The following is a 16,902-nucleotide window of genomic DNA, read 5'->3' on the forward strand; positions in this document are numbered from 1 at the left end:
CCGCAGCGGCGGTCGCTCATTGGCCGGCGCCGCCGGCGCCGCCATTTCGTGCCCTGGCTCGGCCCCCTCAGCGGCGCAGTGCGGAGGGCGGCTCCGCCCCTCTGCCCGGTCCCGGGGAAAGGCCGCTCCGACCTCTACCGGAGCTGGCCCCGGGGCCGCGCCGGCGCTGCCCCGGCTCCCGCCCGGCGAGCAGGCAGGCCTAGAGCCCCGGCGTATGGACCCAGCGGCACCCCGCCGGCCCTCACCCCGCTATCCAATCAGCGCCTTCAGCGGTCAGGCTGACAGCTGCCACCGCCAATCAGCGGTGGCCGTCGCACTAGCCAATCGAAAAGCAGCGGCAAGGCCGGGCGCCGAGGTTCCCGCCCACCCTCCTCGCGAGACGCGGGCGGGAAGGGGGCGGAGCGGGCGGAAGGGCGGGTCACGTGGGGCGCGCTCCGCCTATCAGCGCGGCGAGGCGCGGGGTCGCCCCGGCTCCCGCCAAATACGAGCGGGAGCCCCCGGGGCGGGACCGGACCGGGTGGGCCGGGACTAGGCCGGGCTGGACCGGGTCGGCCGCGGCCGCCGGAGTGAGCGGCGGGAGCCGCGGCACCCGCCGTGGCAGGTAGAGCCGATCCGGGGGTGCGGTGGGGCCCGGGCGCAGTGTGTTTCCGGCGGCGGTTGGGCCGCGGGGTGCGCGGGGCCTTCCCGGGGTAACAAAGGAGGCCTGGCAGCCGCCGCCGCGCCCCGGAACCAGGCCCGGGCCTGACCCGGCGGCGCGCCCGCTGCCTCCTTCCTGCCCAGCCTCCTTTCCGTCGGTATGGCCCCAGCGGGGGAACCGGTGTCCTGGGGCCCGGCGAGTGCAAAGATCCCCTCAGCCTGCGGGCTGCCGGCGAGGCTCGCCCCGGCCCCTTTGTCCGGCCTCGCCGTGCCCGCGCTCCGCCCCGGGGAGAGCTGTCCAGCGCTGCCGCGGGTCGGCTGTCTCTAGGAAGCGGGTAGCTCACCAGGAGTGTGTCACTTTATTTATTTATTACGTTTTTCCCTCACAGCCATGGAGTGCAGGGACAAAGCGGCTGTTCCTCCGCGGAAGCTCGTACAAGGTGAGACCGCTGAGGGAGCGTCTGTCACCCGCTGCGGCTTTAGTGCACTAAGGAGGCGTCAGACCTGATTTTGTGAAATATGTTGGCTTTGCAGTAATAAACCAGCCCTAACTGGCTCATCTGTTTAAATTCTTGTGCTTAAGAACTAATAAAATAACTTGCTATTTCATTCCGCCTTCCCCACCCCAGTGACTTGTATGATGTGACTAAAATAATAAAATGTTGCTGTTTCAGCTCGGCTGCCGTTCAAACGCTTGAATCCTGTACCAAAGGAAAAGTATGACGCTGATTCAGAAGTCAAAAAAGTAAAGAGCTCACAAAGTGGTTTTGGTCCAAGTAAGGATTCTTCCCTAGATGCATCTCGTGCGTCCCTGGACAATGTGGAGAATGAAAGCCAGCTGGATTCAGATGTGAATTTTTCTCCGGAACTTGTTAATGGAAAGGGTCCATTAGACCATTTTATACAGAAAAACACAAAAGATGACACAAAAGAAACTGTAATTGTTACTGACCTGACAAAGGACTCTAGCCATAGACTAAGTGATGACGTAGACCATATTGATTTTGATTCAAAAGCGTCTTCATCTGTAACTGTAACTAACAGCATGTTAGGAAAAGAGATAAACCAGTTGAGTTGCCTGAATTCCTCTCAGAGCAGCCAAATGGATGATTTGATGGAGACTGATGCACCATGCGCAGCTGTAGCGGATAAAGGTGAAGATTTGGTAGGTGGAATCCAGTCGCGTTCCGGGTTAACGGAGTGTAACAATGTGGAAAACACGAAGGGAAACCAGAGTGAACTGCAGGATGTCATCTTTGAGGGGAAGATGCCTGTAGTGCTCTTGGAGGATATTATGAGTGTAAAATCTCCCCCAGTCGCTTCTCTGGATGGAAGCATCACGTCGGAAAATGAGACCATGGAATCGTCTCATGAAGGAGACTCTGGACTTACCCACTCCTCGCTAAGCTCTCGCTCTGTGAGCTCACCCGAGGCACAGCCTGCTGCAGAAACAAAGAGAAATATTAGTCCTTTAGCTGCCTCAACGCCTGTTAGGAAGGTTGGTCTCTTTTCTTGGGTGTTTTTAAAAGCTGTTGGGTTGTAGATAGGTTGTATGATTTCCTGCGCCTGTAGTGAACAGGCTGCTCACAAAGCTCGTGAGACGTGTATGGAAGGTGGTGTTAATTTATTAATAACATAAACAAATTATTGTCCTTTTGAATCTTCCTTTAAATCCTCTAGCTGAAAGATTTAAGTATTGCCTAGTTTTGAGCTGCTGGTATATTTGCATTGTGTTAATGTAACTTTGAACTCTGTTACAGGTTCATGTTATATTTTTTTTATGAACTGCTCAGGAAGTGCATGCCCTGGGACTCCGCATTTTGGTAACTGGGATAAGGACAGTGTCCAAAAGCAGTTTTGTCCCTTAGGTGATGTTTTACAACCTCTATTCTATCCTTGACGAAGCTGCTGTAATTACCATGAGGGGACGTTACGCTAGTACCAGTCAGTGCATGTATTTTTCCCTGCTCTGAATTTCTGCAACCGTGGCATAGAAGATGCTGTAAGTTGAAACTACAGCGCATCAGTGGAGCTGCAGATCCGTACGTACGTGAGGATGGAGGATGAGCCAGATGAGCCTCTGCCTCCCCAAACTGGGTGTACAGAGCTTGTGCTTTCAGCCATCTTGTTACAGGCTCTGTCGAGCACAGGGAGCTGCTTCGGGGAAAAGCCACCGCACGTGCAGCAGTCCTGGGGACACGCAATGCTGTTGGGTCAGTGAAGGCTGGAGCACAGGAGGGAACACCTCAAAATTCGCTCTGTATGAGCTGCTTTGTTTGATCTTAGTTCCAGTTTAGTCTCCAGCAAGAGACCCCAAAATGTTGTGTTTTTTGGTGCTGTATTGAAGGGGAAGCTTCCAAGGACAACAGCGTCTGTGCAGGTGGCTGAAACATTCACGGGGCTCAAATGCTTGTTCACTGCTTGACCGTTTTGGGGAAGAGATGAGTGGAGGTGTAAAGTGGGGGTTTCTCTTGGGGGGGCACAGTCGCCCATGGTAAAACCTGTGAAGCAGAACAGTCCTGGTGAACGTGCTTGGGTGTTGTAGCTACGCCTGGCCTACGGTTAGGCTGGACTGTCTGACTGGAGTTTTGCTCAACTACATTATTAGAGGGGGAAAATGAGGAAGGCATTGAGGGGTGGGTTGATGGTGGGCTGCCAGAGGTGGAGGATTGAGTATGTGGCTCAGGGAAATAAGGGTGAAGCAGCTGGTAGCCTTCCTGCTTATGCCATCTTGAGCCTTTTAAGAAAGATTTTCACCAACTATCGCCCCCAGGGTTTAAGGAGAGACTGTCCCACAGGTGAGGAAAAACCTTGCTGGCCTGGAGGAGGTATGGACGAGTTAGCTGGGGCTTGGAGCTCACGGTGTACTGGGTCTTCCATTTCTTCCACTGTGTGCTTATGAAGGAAAATGATCCATTTTTATACTCTAAAATTCATCTCTAAAATAAATACATAAACTCAAGCAGGCATGAAGTATTTCCAGTGTAGCAGAACAAACAAAAAAAGTACTTGACTCCTGATGTAATATGATAACACGAACAAGTTATTGGTTTCCCATGGTGTGAATTAAGGCTGGAACAGCTCACGTACTGCTTGCCAAAATGGGGAGTCGGTGCCTCCAGCTGTACGGTTGTCTGTCCTGGCATGTTTGTTTTCCCAGGTGGAAATGGCTCTGATAAACTAAAGCTCCCAGTTGAAAGAACTCTTATTTTGTGTCAGATAAATATAGAATCCCCTGATGCAACGCTGCAAACTTAAATGTCTGTGAGGACAGAAAATAAAGCAGTCGGTCTGTGTTAGTCTGTTCATCAGTTTAAACATGGTACCTTGTATTGTGGATGGCAGGAGGAGGGGGATACAGGAAACCAAGCCACAGTGTGCTGAAATATGGACAAATTAAGCCTTTGACCAGCCTATGAACAATGCTTTTAAATGTAAAATACCTTTTTTTCCCCTATAAATAACAGCTTTAAGAGACACGAGAAGTGTGACCTGTTGGGAACTTAGGGCTGATGCGCTGGTACTAGTGGAACAGCAAGAGGGCTGTGACTAGGAGAAGAAACAATGTTAAAATATGGATGATAGTCCTTGTATTCAGGAAGTTGTATCTAAATATCGTAGCAAAAGTGGTAGGATACAAAAAAAAAACGCCAACAAACCAAGTTTAACTGGAAGGAAGTGACTTTGCTATAATTAAATGTCCTCTGTAGTGCTCTCATGATTTGGAGCAGCTCTAGCTTCTGTTTGTTTTTCTGCACATGATGTTCCTTTGCAAATGATACTTTAGAACTGAGGAGACTGGAGGGATTTGTTTATGCAAAACGTAGTAACGTGAGGACTTAATGGAAACTGAAGCATTTAGATGGATTCAGTGTTTAAATGTAAATCAGTGAGATTAGATATGCTTGAACTGTGTGCTTGTGTCCTATACTGAAGGAATTCTTAAGTTGCTGAATATACTAATCTGCAAGAACGATGTTAATATAATTCAGACAAAGCTGAAGGTCTTTTAGTTCTAGTGCCTCATGGAAAGGGAACGATGTGGATGTCTAAAACTTGCATTTTGTAATTGCAGGTATCACAGAAATGCCCCAAAAGTTCGGCAGAGAAGGAGAAGCTGAGATTGCAAAGAGTAAGGCATTTTCACTGACCTAGAAAGTTAACCTGCTGTGCTTTTGCATTGAATAGTAAGCAAAGCCCTTTGCCTTTCATCTTAGTCCACTTAGAACATCTGCCTTCCTGGTTTTCCTCACTGATGAATATGGAAGAATCTTAATGCACGCAGTTAAAGTACTTGGCTCGTTCCAAAGCTGCTTAATGCATACATAATGAAGTGTGGGTGGCCTGCACTGCATTGCTGTGCACTTTGGTAAGAGATTAAAAAAACTGTAAAATGTAGCTGACTCCTTGTCAAAATGCTTTCGAGAAGTTTTTTTTCCAAACCCTTCCTCAGAGGGCAGGTGCAGACACAAGTGAAATCTTCAAGAGCCTTCTATTTAGGGCTGGTTCCTGCTTCGTCCTTCTCACCCTTCCCCCTTTGAAGCCACAAAACGTGGGGTCTGTTGTTCATTAATAAGTGAGGCGAATGGGCCACTGCGTTTATGGCTCACTAAAGAAACTGTTGGATGTCACTGCTGGAAACGGTCAAGCTCAGGTCTCTCCTTGCTTGACTGCAGCTGGTAGACAAACTCCATTCCATACCAAAACAGCAGTGTGATAATTTTGCTGTCCGTTCTGCTTTCAGTCCTAAAATGCTAAATATAAAGGAGGCTGATGGATCACGTGGAGTTCTTGAACAGTCAGTGCTGTCTGAGTGGGCTTTGCCTGCTGGAAAACAGGGTGTTATTTTCACTGCAGTCGGGAAGGCCTGTGCTTATGAATTCTTATTGTGTTTCTTAGTAATATAAAGTTGGTAGGGGACTGTTGTGTGTTTTATAGAAGCTAGATGTGGTTGAGCCTGCTCTGGAGATGCTTGCTTTTTGCAGTGCCACATATAGAAGTCCAGTCTGTTGTTTCCTTCCATTCTATACTATGTTAAAATAGCAGTAATGCGAGGGAGAGATGAGAATGGAAGCTTTATTATGCTAAAAATTAAATAGACCTGCTAATCTTGCTGTTAGCTTCACAACATTTTCTAAATTACCCAGTAGATTTTCACTGATTACTATGACTTGGTGCTGACAATATTGGGGTTTTTTTTCGCCATTGGCACCATTTTGTATGTTGGCTGCCTTCTGCAGTTACTTGTGCATTGTGACACCACACAGTAAGTCTTGACGTTGCCAAGAAGAGACGTGAAATAAATAAAACAAAACTGAAAATACACAGGGAGGATATTTGTGTGTCTGAGCACACACTTTACCTGGTTTCCTGGTAAAGTCACCAATGCCTACAACATAGGGAAGCTTGAATTTGTCTTTTTTTTTTTAGTGAGCGTTCCACATTCTCCTTTATGTGTCAGTAGACCCATAATGAGAATTTCAGTTTCCTTGGGAGGAAATACTGTGAACAGCAGCGCTTTCAACATCATCTTCCCCCCATTGTTCCCCTTCAATAAGCTTAGGGCACCTGTTGGTGTCTGATTATCTAAAATGAACTAACACAAGGGACAATTTTTTTGGTGAGCTCCAGGTCTTATAAAGGAGCTGCAAAATCCAGAGTTTGGAGAGTCGTGTTTTACTGCCTGAGATGGCGAAAAACATCGTCAGAAAATCCTTGTGGGTTTATAATCAGATCAAATTCACATTTCAGACTTATACTGTGGTAGCCCTACATTGACATAAAAAAATGAAAGCTTGGCTTCTGAGGTGTGTATTTCCAAAGAAAGCATTTTGGAAACAATCTGAAATCTTAAAATAAATGAAATTTAAAAAGAATGTAAAAAAATTCCCATAGAATTTTTCATAATGCTACATTGGTAATGAAGGTGACTCAAATATAAAGCAAGTAGAATTCAAAGCTTTCTGTGACGTTTAGAAAGTGGAAACGCCTCCATTTGTTGGGAGAAAGGAACAGTTAATACCTTGAGAGCCAGTCTGAGGTAGCTCAGCTGGCTGGTTAATAACCTCGTGTCCTGTGATAACTAGAGACGATGCTGCCACTCAAGCACTGGGTGGGTGCAAGAATTTATTCTGGGATCTCAGCTGAAGAAATAATGTCCTTATTTTACTTGAGGTTTTTGTGCCAGCAGCTATTGCTGTGCACAAAAAGACAACTTGCTTAATGGCTTTTTTCCAAACCAGGACCAGGAGCGCGCAGACAAGCTGCAGAAGTTGCAAGCAGAAAGGGAGGAAAAGGGAAGGCTGAAAGAAGAAGCGAAAGCTGCCAAAGAGCGAGCCAAGGAGGAGGCGAAGAAGAAGAAAGAAGAGGAGAAAGAGTTGAAAGAGAAAGAAAGGAGGGAAAAGAAAGAAAAAGAAGAAAAGGAAAAAGCTGAGAAACTGAGAGTGAAGGAGGAGAAACGCAAGGAGAGGCAGGAAGCTTTGGAGTAAGTGGCTCGGTTTCTGCAGGTCCTGGGGGATAACGTGTGATGATGAGAGCACCTTTCCATACCTGCCTTAACCGTCCCTTCTAGAGGCTGTGCTGGTCAAACAGCACGTGCCTCTTTGTCACAGGGTATATTTTAAATGCCTGAAGGCCTGTGTACACCAGACCCTAGTCTCAGCAGTACTTTTCGCTTGCAACCTGACCTGGGCTTCTGATTTGAAATGGCTGGAAAGAGCTGTCATGCTCCACTGAGTTTTCCCTTCATGACCAGTCTTGCTTGTACTTTTGCAATTTGCTGGCACTGGTGCCCTGTCTGTTGAGGAAGTTGCTTGTAACTTGATAATACCATAAATGCCCTTCCCTGGTATTGAGGGAAACTTGAAGTAGCCTAGCTAGTTTGTGGCTGAAACAGGTCAATGTTTGCTCTAGAAGGAATGAAGAGAGTTTTCTGTAGGCTTAACCAAGTATGGTCCTTGACTGAATTAATAGATTAACTTCTTGCCTAGCACGATGGGGTCTTAGCCAAGGTCTGGGGCTTCTCACCTCTTCCTCAGCACAAACACTTGATGATTTGTGACAATTAAAATGAACTTTGTATTGAAGGGCAAAACTTGAGGAGAAGAGAAAGAAAGAAGAGGAGAAACGGTTAAGAGAGGAGGAAAAGGTAAATGCTTTCTCTAACTTGTCTCTAAATTATTCTACGGTAAAATGATGTTAATGGGCTCTCTGGCACCCTGCTGGCAGCTGCTGAGCCTTTCACAATCCCACAGCTCCTGCGGTTCTCCAGGCAGCACCCTGCCTTGGTGCCATTGGGAGGGGGCACGGCCATTTGGGGTGCAGCCTGCGCAGTCTGATCTGGTGGTGCTGGTCCACCAGTTACAACGTGCAGGTTTCTTGTCTGTTACTTTCGTTGTTGGTGTCTTTGTTGTTACCTGTTAAAGTCTTTTCTGCGTTTGTTTTTTTCAATGCCCATGAGTGAACTTTATCCTGTCTTAGCAATGACACTGGAATCCACATAGCTGTGTTAGAGAAGACAATTAGGTTTTTGTTGACTTACAGGAGCCAGTAAACTACTGAGCTTTGCTTTGTACCTCGCTAGATTTGAAGTTGGGTCATGCATGAGCTCACCTTGAATTCTAAGGCCTTGTCCTACCTTTGTGTTCATAACTTGCATTTTTCATTCTGATTTCAGCGTATTAATGCACAGAAAGCAGAAATTACGAGGTTCTTCCAGAAACCAAAGACTCCACAAGCCCCGAAGGTGAGGTATTGCTTTTCCTGTGTTTTGTTGGTCTTTCATTGGTTGTCTTCTAAAAAATACACTGATTTCCTTCTGATCTGTCCCTTAGAGCTTCTTAAGTAGACGAAGCATTGGTATTTCTTAATTCTGAATTTCAGAAGTGTAAAGGATTTTTAAAAAAGTCTGTGACCAGAGCAGAGACTACAAAATAAATTTGTAGTTGCTTTAGTAGAAATCTCAGTTCTGTCTTTGGCAGCATTGGCTGTAAAGGCCTAGATTCCCTTGAGAAGATCTGTTGGTGTGGCAGATAGGAAGGGCTTAACCTAAATCTTCACTCAAACCTCAGCATCTGGTACTGAGGTTTGTTGTATATCTTGAACATCTCGGTACTGCAGTTTCTCAGGTGTTCAGACCCTAATGATCCTCACTTAATATTTCAGATTCTCGCTGGCTCTTGTGGAAAGTTTGCTCCTTTTGAAATTAAGGAGAACATGGTCTTAGCTCCCCTCTGTCGTATTGCCCTGGATCCAGACTTCTTAGAGCAGCTGGATAAGCTCCTGCATGCACAGAATAGTGATGTCTCTTTCTTGAGGGATCTAAAGTGTCGTAAACCACGTAAAACTGGACCGACTCTTGTCAGTAACAGCACCGACATAAACAGGTTAGTCTGTGTTTTGGGGTTTTCTTCACTTCTTTTATATAATGAACTGCAGAATGGTTTTGAGTCTTATTCTAATATTTGAGATGATGGAAAGATGGAGCTTTTCTTTCAGTGCTCATTTTGGATGAGAATTGTTTCCACGTGGAGCACTACGTTGTGATGTAGACTCCTTTCATTCCATACAATGCTTCTCAAATCCTTCTCTGCAGGAAATCTTGCACTTCAGGCAGCTGCCTTCAGCACTGGACAGTACTGACCCTTACTGGTGTTTGCTTTGGTAGTTTTAAAAAGTAACCATAGTGATAGCTAAACCAGAGCTGCTGTAGGGTTCTAGTTAAGGAGAGAGGTGGCTTGTCCAGAACCTGTGTTCTTGCAAGCCCATTGGGACTGCCTGTTGTATTGTGGCGGAACTGAAGCTTTCTAGATGTTGTCTCCAAGTACTGAAGATGGTGTCTCTTCTTTTAACAGCGACGTGGTGGTAGTGGATAACTGCAAAACAGATGCTGTTCCTGAAAGGGGGAAATATGGTAGAATGAAACTTCTGCAGTTCTGTGAGAATCACCGTCCTGCATACTGGGGCACATGGAACAAGAAAACCACTATGATCCGACCCAGGAATCCTTGGTCAAAGGACAGTGTAAGCACCTCCCAGGCGGTGTCACTGGATTCTTGTCTGTCTTTATGTTCTTGAAGTGAATCCGCGGTTGGCCACGTTCACTTGTTCTCTGGAATTTCTGATCCACTTGCATGTTCCCTCTTGCTACTGAGTTTTGAAACCCTGACTGGGGTCTGGCATCGTGCTCTCCAGTTACTTACAGAAATGGCATGTTGGCATTTCTTCCAGAAACTACTGGACTACGAAGTAGATAGTGATGAAGAATGGGAAGAGGAGGAACCTGGAGAAAGTCTCTCCCATAGTGAAGGGGTAAGGACTCCACGTGCTGAAAAAGAGCTTTCTGAACCAATTGCACTTGTCAGTGTAATTTCTAATAAGCAGAGTTTATTTTTAGGATGATGAAGAGGAGGGAGAGGATGAAGATGATGACGATGGGTTTTTTGTACCCCATGGGTACCTATCTGAAGATGAAGGAGTGACAGAAGTAAGTGAACTGGGTGTCACTGGGTTTCCATTTCTGTTTCAAATGAATCGTGTAATAAATATTGGCAGAGGAAGAAAGCGTGTAGTCTTGGCAGTGTTGTCACTCAGATCTGCAGGGTTCAGGAGCAGACTGCTGTAGCTCAGGGAACATGATAAAAAGCTGGGTTTAAAAAGCTTTTGTTTTTCCTGGAATGGATGTACCGAGTTCTCTCTCTCCTGTGGCTTTAGGAGTGCGATCCCGAGAATCAGAAGGTTCGTCAAAAGCTGAAAGCAAAGGAGTGGGACGAACTGATGGCCAAGGGGAAGAGGTTCCACGTCCTCCAGCCTGTGAAAATCGGCTGCGTCTGGGAAAGTGCAGAAAAGGACAGCAGCACGAGTGCGGACCTAAAGGTTCTCCAGCAGTTCACAGCATGTATCCTGGATTCATCTGTGGCAGAGGAAGAACAGCAGATACAGAAATGTAGTAAAAAAAGAGCAAAAGATCAGCAAAGTAAGACCTAGAGGGCTGAATAGTTGTACTTTGCTTTGGAGAGAATGGATTTTTGTATTGAGTGTCAAATCCAGAATGACCTGTTTGTGACAAGTCTGAAATCCAAGGAGTCTCTGAGAGTCCTTGGAAAGGAGTTTTCCGGCGTTGCGTTCCGGTATGGCCTTAGTTACACTCTCCAAAAACTCTTGCTCTAGATAATCTAGGAAATAAAACCAACAAGATTTCAGTAGACTCAGGTTTAGGGCTGCTTACTGGAAGTGCTGGAGCCCATTGACCTGTTTATTGTTCAGGGGGAGAGGATTTCATTTGTGTGACAAGTTTCAGCACCAAGTATCTCCTGTGCGTGATGATCACAAGGGTATGAATAATGCACATAAAGGCTAGAGCAGGGGTTGAAGCTGTCACTTCAGGGGGTTGATATTATTAGGGGTGACTTTTCTACATCAAATTTAGCTCCTGTTACAATCCTATATCTAAAATTAATCTCAACCTATTTGTCCTCTTTCTGAAGTGTGTGTACTGATAGGTGATGTCAGCCTGGCTTTTCTCGACCTTTAAACAGTTCTTACTTCTCCGCAGTCCTTGGCCAGCTGCTGCCGCTGCTGCATGGCAACGTGAACGGCAGCAAAGTGATCATCCAGGAATTCCAGGAGTGCTGCCGGCAAGGACTGTTCAGTGACGTGACTGCAGCCGCCGACTGCAGCGACACGAGCCCCGCGAGCCCCCACACCTCCCGGCCGCAGACGCCTGTTGGCGAGGACAGCGGTGTCCCTTCCAAAGCCAGGCTAAAGCGAATCATTTCTGAGAACTCTGTCTACGAGAAGAGACCTGAATATAGGATGTGCTGGTACGTGCACTCGGAGGTGCTGAAGAGTTTTGATCAAGAGCATCTCCCTGTCCCTTGTCAATGGAACTACGTCACACAAGTCCCTTCTTCAGGGAAGGAGGAGGGTGGCAGCGTGCCAGGCGTGGCTGTCCTGCAGGCCACCCCCATGTCAGTGAAGAGGAAGTCCACTGGGAGCATGTCCATCACTAAATTCATGAAGAGGCCTCGGGATGCTGAACAGGTGAGTTCCTGTCACAGTGCTCTTCCCCAGGAAGGAACGAGGGGAACGTAGCTGTGTGTCTTCCCTAGGCGAGCGTCCTGGCGTGCTCCCAGATTGGCCTAGATAACCAGAGTGAAAATATTAAACTACAGACACTGCCCTTCACGCTGAAAGACCCTTTTTGTGGGGAAAGGAGTGAAATTATGTGACTCTAAAGAGATGGGTTTCTTTTGTGCCTCTCCAGCTTGGACTGCCTGTTCCATTTGAAATGTTGCTCTCCTGCTGTTCTTCCATTTTCTGCTTTTTGGCAGTGATTGCATCCAAGCTGTGAGCGGTTTCGGAGTGCCTGCTTGGCCTTGGTTTTACAGCTGTGTGTAATTTGTGTGCAGGTTTTTATGTGTGTGTATGGCTGCCAGATGTATAGCCTGAGCTGGTGACTTACAGCAGTTGCATGTGTTCTGCTTAAATGTGGTTCATAAGTGCTGCAACTCGATCTGTAATAGACTGTAAAGTCTCCGGCTTATACATAAAGCTGAATTTCAAGAGCTGCTTTAAAAATATAATAATTCATAGGAACAAAATGAGATGGATTTGGAGGAGCTGCTACTCCAGCTCTAAGCTTTGTTGTGGTCTTCCTGTTGTTTGCTTCTGCTTTTCAGGTTGACCACAGGTAGTGTGGTTAATCATCCAAAAGGATGACTGCAAAGTGTGTGATCGATGCTTCAGCTGTGTGAAGCTCTGTCGTGCATTTAAGACAGTGAGGCTTGAGGTCCTGAAGCTTGGTCTTATCAACTGTTCTCTTCCAAACCTACAGGCTGGACAGGGTTTGCACTGTCAGTGGGTTTATTCCTTATCCCCTGTGGACAAGGGGCTGAGGAAAGAAGCCACAGACGAGGCTTTTTATGCTTTTGCTTCCCACTTTCTTCTTGGCTGCTTTGGCTTTTCTACTGAAAAAGCTCTGCGTTCAGGTATTGATAGGGATCAGAGACTTGTGAGAAGCTGTTCAGCCCCCAAACTCCATCTGCTTGGGTTTTTTTCTTATATACTAAATAAAGGCAGAGATAAAAATCTCTGCTTGGCAGCCGCTGGAAATTCTGCTTGTAACCGACTACTTGAGCAGAAATAGCAAAACAAAGGCTTTGAGTAGAATTACATCACCAGCCTGAATTCTTCCGAGCTCTCAAAAGCACCTTAAAGCTGCCCGTGTCAGGTGTGGTGCCGTGCAGCTCAGAGCAAAGGTGTCAGAGTCCTGAAAGCCTTCCATGCCTCACGTCTAGATCAGCCCTGCTCAGGTATTGAGATCCCATCCTTCCTGGTGAGCAAGGCTGGAGCTTGGGCAGAGCCCAGGAATGATTGGTAGGTCAAGGCTGCCCGGTTCTCTACCCCTGGCACGTGTTACTCTGCCATGAAGCTCCTGCCAGGACTCGTGTAAGCAAAAGGTGCTCTTACATAAGCTGTGGAGAGAGAACTTGGTGTCGCAGTGGGCAGTACCTGCACGCCTGTAGGAGGGGAATACTTAATCTGAGAGCTGTGACTTTAATGAAAGATGTAAATTTAAAATTTCTCTTGGAACAGCTTGTTAGGGGGTGGGGACCAGGTTCTAGGTCTGAGGTTTTCATTCCACAGTTCCAGTTGAGGGGAAAAGAAACCAAAAAACCCTCGCAGCTGTTCAGTGCTGGGCATCTTCGGTTTGTATCACTCCTTGTTTTCATTTTCTCGTTTCAAAATTAGTAGTTTGTGCTGCTCCCATGGCATAAGAAAGGGTCACCACGGGAGAACTGTTGCCCCTCCCTGAATAAGAGCTAATTGGCAAATATGAGGAGGAGTTGAGGGGAAAACGTGCTTAAAACTTGACGAGCAAAAGTCATTTTCCATCTTCAGAAGGAAGAAAGCATCCAAAATAATTAGCAGAGCGGGGAGATATCTCCCCTCCAAAAACCCAACAGAACTCAGTCAGATTTCAATTAAGGTTTGAACTGACTTTTCGGCGTGTGGGCTGTTCAGCGCCTTGTGTAATAGCGGAACATCTTGGAGTAGAAGCTTGGCGGCCTTCCTGCTGTACGTGCCACTGCAGATGAGGCCTTTTATCAAAAGTCAGTGTTTGTTGGAGCCAGGAGTTGCTTATTTTTTCTTCCCTACAAATATGCCCAACAGATCAGGCTGTGCTGTGAGCCCTCCTCGTGCGGAGCGCCCGCTGCGGTCCTTCGCAGCGCTGGCTGTGCTTGGGCTCACACCTTAGCACCAATCACCAGCACACAGCTGGTACCTTTTTTTTTTTCCCCTTCAGGCTGAAGCTGTGGAGATGGATGGATTTCAGGCAGACACCGAGGAAGATGAGGAAGATGATGACTGCATGATTGTGGATATACAGCCAGGCAGAGGTGGGAAAATAAATCGATAGCAGTCTCTTGCAGCCGCTAGCTCCCACAGAGTGGGGACGGTGCGTGGCTAAACCTGCTGCAGTTTTTCTGCCACTTTTTTCACTGAGCCTTGTGCTCTTCTCTCTAGATGTTTTATTCCAGGTACTTCACTGCTTTTTATGCTTTATTCTTGATGCTTTTTTTTGCTATTTATGCTCTTCTCTAACCTGCTCTTGCCCTTTCTTCCCTCCTCCCTCCCATCAACTACGTAGCACAAAGCGCTTGTGACGAGCGCTTGGCTGCCAGTGTCACCTTTTTTTGTTTTCTGGTAAGAAAAGTGAACATTGGGGTCAGTGTCAGCAGATCCACTAACTACTGGTAAATGTTGCTGAGCAGGGCTGGTCTCAGGGGCGTGCATACTTAGGTTCAGAGCCCTTCCAGGACTGACAAGGTCTGGAGCATAACTTGCCTGCTGCTGCCTTCTTGAAGTCTTAGGCGCACACTGAATTGTCTGAGGGGAATTACATCAGGTAATAAGCAAGCTCTCAGGTGTTTGACAGGTGAGGGCTCTGATCAACACTTTGCTCTAGAATCTAAGCAGTTGCTTATATTTGTGTCCCAGTTAGCCCTTGGAGAAGAGCTTTCAAAGCTCCACTGCTGTCGTGTATCCTTTCAGGTTATGGATTCAGAAACAGTGGGATGAGGATGTGGAGCAGCTCCTTTCATCTCAGTGAGCTTTTAACTCTACGTACTTGATCATACGGATCAATGACTCAACACCAACCACATGATGTGCATTCAGCTCCTCTAAACCACTTTCAAAAACCTCCGAGCCCTTTCTTACTGCTCTCACAATAGAGCTCTTTCACAATGCTCCTGGCACAACCTGAATTCAGGAGAGTGGGTTTTTGTGTGGGGCAGCTCCTCTAACGGATAGATAAGGGCTCGTGCATATTCCTGAAGCCTGAAATTCTATAGAGTGACCCGCTCTAGATATATCTGCGTTCTCCTTTCTCTCTCAGCTAGTGCTACATTCCTCTCGCCTTCCCTAACAGACAATATAACTGTTTGACAAGAAGCTTTGCATTTAATCTTAAGCTGCTTTTGCTTCTTACAAGACTGCAGTGAGATGAAAGCCTTGCTTCAGGTTTGTAAACCTCTTCTTCCGAGGACGGGGATGCTGTTCAGGAGCCTGCCTTCCTCAGGCTTTGTTGACACACATGCAGCTGTATTTGGTTAACTCTGCCCAAGACCAAAGCACTGAAGAGATTATGAAGATCCTTTTTGTGGTTGATGTGACTTTATTCTGGATTGATGTTAACCCAATATTAAAATAATTTTTTAAATAGTATTGAAAAGGAGACTTGCAACAGATATGGGTAGACAAGCTGAGAGATAAAGCACATAGTAGTCAAATTCTACTAGATTAATGAGGATATTTAAAAAACAAACAAAAAAAAACCCCAAACCAACAAATTTTCTACTTTGCAGATTCTACGTTGGCAGTTACTGGAACAGCTTCAGAATCCAGTGGCACAGGAGCCGCTCACCAGGACACCAGCACGGTCAGCCCATCTAATACCATGTGAGACTTAAACGCCTACTAACTTCTCTGTATGTATGTAGAATGAGTTAGAGAATTTTAAACCTTGTGTATCTTTGAAGGAAGATACTTGAAAGTATTCCATATTTCTTGTAAAGAGAAGACAGCACTTTGTTCTGCTTCAGACCAGATGGAAGCTTAAATTTTTAGATCTAGTTTTTAGCTTAAAAAAAAAATACTGCATATTAATCTGTCCTTAATAAAGCATTATTGAAATTTTGATACTTCTTTGTAATGGAAGGTATCTAAGTTATCTCTAAAACTAGTGGAGGGATTTTGAAATAAGCTTATTGTGATGCCACTGGGGGAATTACTCTGTTCATAATGTTGTATAGCATGAACTTGGGTTTACATGATGTACAATTATATTTGAATTTATGTTCTCTCTATCATCCTGTTTGTGGTCTTACTTGCTACAGAGAACAGCAGCAGGGCTTTATGTTTGGAAAAGAAAAAAAAAAACCCTGCAACTTGTTTCCCCTATTTTGGGATAGATTGGTATTAATTACACATCAGGCTGCTGATAGATTATTGGTATTAATTACACATTGCTGCAATAGAAGCTGTATACACAAAAGCTGGTCTCTACCCCACAGAACAACTTTAAAATTGAAGTATAAAGCACTGAACTAGGAAGACTGAAGTATAAAGGACTGAACTAGTATCAAACTTGTTTATGTAACACACTTGCTGAGGCTTTTAGCTTTATCTGGCTTGTGAGCTGGTGAGTTAGTTCCCTAAAGTACAGGCTGTAGTTTAAGGTTTAATCTCTGGCCCGTGGGCAGCATGAATAGCTGTTGCCTGTTGTCAGTCTCCTGTTCTGTCTCTAGGGGCCATGAAGTGAAAAGGTGGGTAATGCCACAGCTGTACCAGTAACACCAGTGCCAGCCCCAGCACTGACTGGAGCTTGGCTGCATTACAAACCTGTAAGACAGCAATGCAATTCAAAAAACTTTGAACAGAACTGAGTCTTTAAATATCCCATTTAATCAGACCTAGCATCATTTTATCTAAATATACTCTCTCCAATAGGAGTTACAGTGCACACAGAAGCAAAAGGAAAAGCTGAGTTCTAAGCCCAGCCCAATATCCAGGCTCAATCAACTGGTAATCCAGCCTAGTACTGGCACCTACTCCCTCCTCCAAGGGAGGAGCACGGTGCTTCATCATGGTCTCAGAAATACCCCAGTCACTGCTAGAGCTTGGTGTTTAAAGCCATTCAGAGCAGTCCTGTAAGTGTCTTAGTGGACAAGACTGCCTTGGTGTGTGGCTACTGGAGTTGTG

General features: G+C 46.1%; 1 protein-coding gene across 1 annotated transcript; it reads left to right on the top strand.

Moving 5' to 3' along the window:
* The first annotated feature begins 368 nt into the window (after positions 1-368).
* Positions 369-16,010, top strand: CHAF1A (chromatin assembly factor 1 subunit A). Its single transcript, XM_068420610.1, has 15 exons — positions 369-601; positions 1,026-1,076; positions 1,311-2,134; positions 4,712-4,768; positions 6,879-7,120; positions 7,723-7,783; positions 8,312-8,380; positions 8,800-9,020; positions 9,489-9,657; positions 9,865-9,945; positions 10,031-10,120; positions 10,348-10,609; positions 11,189-11,676; positions 13,943-14,036; positions 15,507-16,010. Exons 2-15 carry the CDS (start codon positions 1,028-1,030, stop codon positions 15,602-15,604), a joined length of 2,805 nt encoding a protein of 934 aa, XP_068276711.1. The 5' UTR covers positions 369-601; positions 1,026-1,027; the 3' UTR covers positions 15,605-16,010.
* The last annotated feature ends 892 nt before the right edge of the window (positions 16,011-16,902 follow it).

This window comes from Nyctibius grandis, chromosome 31 (assembly GCF_013368605.1).
Source record: "Nyctibius grandis isolate bNycGra1 chromosome 31, bNycGra1.pri, whole genome shotgun sequence".
Taxonomy (NCBI): domain Eukaryota; kingdom Metazoa; phylum Chordata; class Aves; order Nyctibiiformes; family Nyctibiidae; genus Nyctibius; species Nyctibius grandis.

Coding starts and splice junctions, on each gene's coding strand:
- CHAF1A (XM_068420610.1), top strand. CDS start 1,028: ATGGAGTGCAGGGACAAAGCGGCTGTTCCTCCGCGGAAGCTCGTACAA. Junction 9,658..9,864: donor ATCCTTGGTCAAAGGACAGT/GTAAGCACCTCC, acceptor CATTTCTTCCAG/AAACTACTGGACTACGAAGT. Junction 14,037..15,506: donor GGATATACAGCCAGGCAGAG/GTGGGAAAATAA, acceptor TCTACTTTGCAG/ATTCTACGTTGGCAGTTACT.